Genomic DNA, 7,108 nt, shown 5'->3' with positions numbered 1-7,108 from the left:
CAGAGAGAGACAGAGAGAGAGAGAGAGAGAGAGAGAGACAGAGAGAGACAGAGAGAGAGAGAGAGAGAGACAGAGACAGAAAATATGGTTACAATGTGACGTCAATTGGCAGTGATCTAAATTTATGCAAATTGGCAGCTGCTGGCATCTGTCTCAGTGTCCACTGTACTGTGGTATCTGGCTAACTGGGGGGCTATGCGTGCGCCACGTTTGTTCACATATTTCATGTTGCACGCGCCTCCAGTTCGCAGTTCGTTTGCCCTTTTAATAGCCCTGCCAGAGAGCAGCAAAGCCATTCATTTGACTGCAGCTGGAAACTGAAACTGAGGAACAGCAGCCGAAACGGCAAACAGAATAAGAGACAGAAACAGGAGCAGTTGTTGCAAGTTGCCAGTTGCCAGTTGGCAGTTTGGCTGATTATTAAATCACAAGGCGAACTGCAGTCGCGGCAATCTGATATGCAAAATCACAACTAGTTTAGCCAAGAGCGTTGCTTTAAAGTCGCATCGCGGAAAAAGGCAGTTGCAGAACTCAGTTGGATGCTGCGGCTAGAGAGAAAAGAACGGATTGCACCAACTTTCTTAAATTCTTCTGAAATCTATTTCCTTAACCCAGAAACAAACTTGATGATTAAGGCATATTCTGACTGTCGTTTTCCGACATTTGGGAGCATATTTTTCTCAGAGTGTATTCACCTTCTCTGGAGTTGCGTTAATTACAGCTCTGTCTAGCCGTGAAACTCTCTGGCAAACGGGCAACTTGTTAAAAAATTTCCGCTGGCAGTTTATTAGAGGGCCAGGCATTACAGCTCTTCCCTCGCTGACTTGGCAATTAATTGGAGCTTAGTTGCAGCTGAACCTGTTTTAATAAGAGTGAGTCTGAAGATGACGCCAAGTGAAGTGCCAGATTTGGGCTTGGACTGCAAATTAGCTGAGTTCTCTGCTAGCGGAAAGTCTGCAAATGCAACAAAGTCGACTATATCATGGCCAGCAGACATGGTTAAAAAAATAGTAATGATAATAAGTAGTTGTTTTGTCAACTGATTTAATAACTAAATAAAAAAAAGATAACTTTCTTATCTGCAAGAGAGACTTGAAACTTGAAATCTCAATTAATGAAAGCTCAAAATGCTTAAGACTTAGAAATCGTTTACCGGATAGACTTGATTTATACTTCAATTTAAGTTTTATTGGACTCAACTGGCCTTATAAATTGGTCAAAAAATTAGTTAGTATTTGAAATCCTTTAGCAATGGCCTTGGAAGCGATATGCGGCATGAATAAGCTGCCGTTCATGCAACGCTTTGATGCACTGCAAAAGGAGTGGCAAGTGCTGCAGATACAAAGAGCCACTAGCAACATGACAAATCCTTACGCGCTGATGGCACCACCCTTTGAAAATGTAATAAGTGTGTAATTAAAAATATATTTATATAACCTTGTCTGCAGCCAGCTGTGAATCTGGTCAAGATACTGAGGCACTGCAAGCTGCGGATGGAGCTTGAGCATGGGACGACAACGTTGGGCTTCAAGTATCAGGGCGGAGTCGTGCTCTGTGCCGATTCGCGTGCCACTTCCGGCCAGTATATTGGCTCGCAGACGATGCGAAAAATTGTCGAGCTGAATAATTATATGTTGGGCACGTTGGCTGGCGGTGCTGCCGATTGTGTCTATTGGGATCGGGTGCTGGCCAGAGAGTGCCGACTCCATGAATTGCGCTACAAGCGACGCATCATGGTGGATGCCGCTGCGCGCATGATGTGCAACATTTGTGCCGAGTACAAGGGCATGGGCCTCGTCATGGGCATGATGCTGGCCGGCTGTGATGATGAGGGCTGCAAGTTAATCTATGTGGACTCGGAGGGTATGCGTTCGCATGGCAGCGTCTTCTCAGTGGGCAGTGGTTCGACGTACGCCTTGGGCGTACTGGACACGGGCTATCGCTGGGATCTAACGGATGAGGAGGCTTATGATTTGGCACGTCGTGCCATATACCATGCCACCAGAAAGGATGCCTATTCGGGCGGCATTGTGCGACTGTATCATATCAACAACAAGGGATGGCGAAACATTTGCAATACGGACTGCAACGATCTGCATGACATATTTTGCATGGACTCGCAGAGTGATGAGATGATCCCTCAAATGCCTTGCACGAGCAGGGATTGGATTTCCCAGAAGCTGAGGGTGGATAGTGTGCAGGCTCAGGTGGCAGCTGCCAACAGGGAGAAGGCACAAAAGGTCTAAAGGATTATGACAAAATTTAATGTGGTATTTTCATTTAAATCAATAAACAAGATTGAAAAAGACTCTGCAGTTTGCTTTAACTTTTCCCAATCTATTTACTCTCTATTTGGGTACACCATATCATTACTTACTGCCTCAAAATACGAGTGTAGCTTAATCCACTTCACGAAGCTGCTGCTCCTACAAAATTGAGATAACCCCTTGGTGCACTTTTTATCTGGACTTTAAGCGGCACATTTTCTCACTCTCAAGTAGTAGGATACCAATGGGCGACTTTGGCTTAAGTAATTTCCTAATGAAAACCGCAGAGGAAAAATGAGTTTGGCGTCGGTGGTCGTTTGTTGTGCCACCTACGAAGAACACACTCGCCTACTCATTCTTTAGCGGTGTTCATTAGATTAAAAGCAATTTACTGTGAAACTTTGGCCCACAAAATGCAAACATCTCCCCTCTACAGGGTCCCCCATTTCCCCCTTCCTAAATGCAGCGGCTGTCTCACACATGTTCCCCAAACGCCGTGCAAACTGTCGCCACTGCCATTTTGGCAAGCAGCGCGAAGCCAACTGGCTTTTTTCTACTTCTTATTTTTATTTTGGAATTCAACAAATTTGCGGATTTGGTTTGTAATTTATTTAATTTATCGCATGCTACGAGAAATAAGTGTTGCCTCCTGCTCCACACCACCCCCCGCAGCCATTATACATGCCCCATCTATTGTGGTTGTGCGCCTCCCATTGCTAGCTGCAACATTTGTTGATGACAACCCAAAAAGACACGAACACACACCGAATGCAGAAAATACCATTGCCATTAAAAATATAGGGATAGATAGAGAGAGAGGAGGAGGAGCTGAGAGTTGCTGCACGTTGTTTTAGCCCAGCTTAGAAGATATTATTTTGATTTATAGATAAAGTTCGTTAGCTAGCGAAAGTTGGTCGTATATATCTCTACATGTGTATGTACATGCATAAATATATATGTATTGTCAGTGAGGATGTTTGTCCTCTGCTGTTATTGCAGTCGTTTTGCGCTAAAAGTTGAGATATTGTTTCATGCATTGATGTCGCCCAACACACAACACCCAAAACACAACAAGCTGTTTGCTTGACTCGACTCGACTCGACTCGCCAGTTGTAATTAAAGAACAAGCTCCACAACATGTTTCCACAATTTTATTGCTGCAAAAACATTAAAAGGCCAATTCATTTAAGCGCTCTGAAAACCCAATGAAAAACATTAAATACAAAGTAAAGTTATGTTTAACTTATTCTCTTTATATTCGTAATCTATCTACAGAGAGATAATCATTAGCACCCAGTTGTATATACATATTAATATATAAAAAAAAATGCCAAAACCGTCTTGAATCGATTTATTCGAGGCTTTTGAGATCAAGCGTGTAATTTTGCATTTGTATCTTGTTATTATCATTCAAAAGTTTTGATTTTTCCTATACTGAAATATCAAAGTTTAAGTTCAAATTACAGCTCTGAATACTTGATTTTAATTATCTTTATGTGTTATTCCATCAAATTTTTATTTAAAACTCCAAAATCTAAAAGTGAAAATAATACAAAACACTAAAACAAAAATAAGATAAACGCATGATTAAAATTAGAAACAAATATAAACTCCAACGAAATGTTTAACTAAACTAAACTAAACTAAATGAAAACTTGAAACTAACTATAAGTAAATAGACGCAATTCTAGCTCTAAGTCTGCGATGCCGATGTCGATCTTCACGCCGATCCCTGGCCAGAGTCCACCAGTTGCTTTTGTGGCTGCTCAGCTGATGACAAGTGGAGACTTTTATGGAGGAGGCACGTGCCTTGAGGCGCAGATTGTTGTCGTTGGTCAGCAGCATCATGTGAGTTAGCTGCTGCTTCAGTTGCAGGCAACAGTTGATAATGCTATCATCGGCACTATCTATATCGATCAGTTGCTCTGCATCTTCCAGGGCCGATTGCGCCTCGATTTTATCGAGATCATCGAACTTACCATTCAGATATTCGATGGCTCGTCTGGCGGCAAAGCTTGTCAACTGTTTGCACTTTAATATATCCAGTTCCTTGATCACCATATAGGGCACATATAATATGCTGCCCGCAGTGCCAAGGAGCCTCGAATTGGCTACATCCCTCATTAGGTGGAGACTCTCGATCAGCACATTGGTATCCAGCACAAAGTACATATGATCTAGCTCATATTTTCTGAGTATTTTCTGATCGCTTTGATTCTCCTTCGACTTCTGCTGCTCGATGAGATTCTTTGATTTTCCATGCTCAACTTTGGCAACACTTTTCTGCTTATTCAAATTCACCGTTACTTTTAGTGTTTCATTGGATTTGCTTGCTTGTGGAAAATTAAAAAGGAAATTCTTTAACAGTTCTTCGCAGTTTTTCGTCGTTTCCGTTTCGCTGCACTTTTCTGGAGCTGGGACTAAATCGAGCTCTATTTTTTGTAAAACCTTCTTACATTCTGTGCGCTGTCCAAATCGCTTCGTCCTTGGGTGGCACATATCCTGATCAAGTTTACGACCATCTACAATATTATTATCGATACACAGACGCTTTCTGCGCACATCATTTGCATTTCGCTTTTGCGCGTTTAATTTTTGTGTTTTAAACAATAAAATTAGTTCATTTAGTTGCTCCTCAAAATGTTGAGTAGTTTTTCCGTATTTTCCAGTCATTTTTCTATTGTGAAAGTGCTTGAAATGATCTTAAACGAAATAAAGCTTAAAGATTTAAAGCAAATGCTTGCTGTATGAATTCAAGTTTTATATTGTAAATTGCATTTTCTGTCGTAAATTCAAATGCAAATTAAATTTCAGTTCTACGCTGTGAAATTTACAACATGTGTCAATTACACACGACATCACTTATGCATATTGTGTATAACTCTACACTTGGAAAAAAATCGGACAATTTTTAAAATCGCCTTTAAATGAAAATCATTCTGCAGACAACTAAATACATTCTAAGTTTTATAAATTGAACCTGATAGAACAAGACTAGTTTGTGTTTCAGTTCGTTTCAGTTAGCATTTTCTTTTCTGAGTGTAGAAACTATTGCAGTTGACTGACAAGCTGCCACATTCACTTCGCCACTTTCGCTCCCCCTTGCTGCCCCATTCGCTTATTCATCTGTTCTACTCCAATTTCAGCATGCTACAAAATTTGCATAAAATAATAATGCACAAGGACAACAACAACGTTGACGGCATATTAATTGCGGCTATCATTTCCACAAAATTAGCTAGCTTCCACAGAAAAATGCCCCATAGCTGCACCATCATGCTGCTGCATGCCACATGCCCCACACGTTTTTTATTTTTGCATTTTCGCCCACTGCTTCTCGGTTAATATGCGCTTAAAAAGCATGCGACGATAACAAAAACTATAATTTAAATTAATTTGCAAATGCAACAACAACAACAGCGACAACAACAATAGTTCGGCACCTGCAACGCTGTTGTTGTTGTTGTTGTTGTTTTTGTTGCCATTCCACTTTTGTCAACGAGCTCAAATTCAATGAAATTTCACACTTTGTCGTTAAAAGCCGCGCCGCTTGCCATCCAAATGGGGGAAACTGGAAAACGTGGAAGGTGGCTTAGAGGATTGAGGGGGAGGGTGAGTGGTAGCGGGGCGTGAGGGGTGTGGCATGGGAGACAGAGGCAGTTAACTGGCAGGCATAAGGATGCAAATATGCAAATGGATTTTGTCAAGCGAACACTGTGGCAAGCATGCAATGATATAATGTAAGGGCAGAGCGAGAGGACGAGGGGCAGAGCGAGTTAAGAGGTAGCGAGAGGGATGGGCTGGGGCGAGGGGGAGGGGGAGGCAGAGTAGTGTTGTGAGTTGAGAGTGTTTGACAAGCGAGCGTGACTGCTGAGCTGGGAGCTGGTAGCTGGCAGCTTGGATGATGTGCAGCTGGCAGACGGCATCTTCATTTAGCTTCACGCCAATGACTGCCCGGCTGCATTTATGTGTGTGTGTGTGTGTATGAATGTTGTAACACCTGTAATACCCTGTGGCAAATTACACGTGAGATTCTAATAAGTATTAGTATAAATCTTAATCTTAATCTGTAGTACAACTCTTAAGTTCAAACTGTGATTTATTGTATTCAGTTTCGATGAGGTCGTAAGAGCTTTGAAGTTTATGGGAAACCATTTTTGGGAACTTGATAACTTGATAACACAACGTCAGGTCAGTATTTTCGTCTATCCGACTGCCCTCAGTTTTGCACAAGTAGAACTTACTCAGTTTTACAACGAACTTGCCGAAACTGGGCATATGTCAGTCTTATTGGGCTACTATATTATATATCTGAAGAATCGGTCGAAAGATGCGTTTTAAGTTGACTAAAATTTAGACATCGGCAGCTTAACTCTGTTTTGTGTTTAGATCCAGTTAGGGTTTAAAAACTAGCAAAGAGATTTACTTCAGAGTAAGTTTGTTTCAGCGACATCCAAGCAAAGATGCACTGCAATCGAATATTTCAGGGTATCAAAAGGTCGAGGTCGAGTTAGAAAAGGTATTACTAGACACTAATCTAGCTTCAACTCAAAATGCAACATGCAGACAGATGCATAGCAATCAAAATGTACAGGATATCACCAATTCGATCAGTTGCTTTGTGTACATGTATTTCGTTGCTGTTGTCCATGTTTTTGTTTACCACTGCCAAGGAACACGTTCGACTATGCTCCTATGAGGCACAAGCGGGAGGAGCTGGGCGGTTAGAGGAAAGGAAATGACTATGGGAACTGCGGACGATGCCTCCTTTGGCATTTTCATTAACAGAGGCGAGACGAAGACGCAAGGGAAGGCGATGATGATGACAACAAATGCAAATG

The 7,108-nt window shown here is 41.7% G+C and overlaps 1 protein-coding gene across 1 annotated transcript; it reads left to right on the top strand.

Annotated features, from left to right (window-relative positions):
• Positions 1–1,236: 1,236 nt before the first annotated feature.
• Positions 1,237–2,308, top strand: LOC6569110 (proteasome subunit beta type-5). Its single transcript, XM_001995218.3, has 2 exons — positions 1,237–1,401; positions 1,449–2,308. Exons 1-2 carry the CDS (start codon positions 1,252–1,254, stop codon positions 2,244–2,246), a joined length of 948 nt encoding a protein of 315 aa, XP_001995254.1. The 5' UTR covers positions 1,237–1,251; the 3' UTR covers positions 2,247–2,308.
• The last annotated feature ends 4,800 nt before the right edge of the window (positions 2,309–7,108 follow it).

Source organism: Drosophila grimshawi, unplaced genomic scaffold (assembly GCF_018153295.1).
Source record: "Drosophila grimshawi isolate 15287-2541.00 unplaced genomic scaffold, ASM1815329v1 contig_1367, whole genome shotgun sequence".
Lineage (NCBI taxonomy): Eukaryota > Metazoa > Arthropoda > Insecta > Diptera > Drosophilidae > Drosophila > Drosophila grimshawi.
The sequence above is the reverse complement of the archived record's forward strand: the minus strand, read 5'-3'. Positions and strand labels throughout refer to the sequence as shown.

What these genes read in the sequence shown, in the direction of transcription:
- LOC6569110 (XM_001995218.3), top strand. Translation starts at nt 1,252, where the DNA reads ATGGCCTTGGAAGCGATATGCGGCATGAATAAGCTGCCGTTCATGCAA. An exon ending in TGGCACCACCCTTTGAAAAT is followed by an intron (nt 1,402 to 1,448) that starts GTAATAAGTGTG and finishes CCTTGTCTGCAG; the next exon opens with CCAGCTGTGAATCTGGTCAA.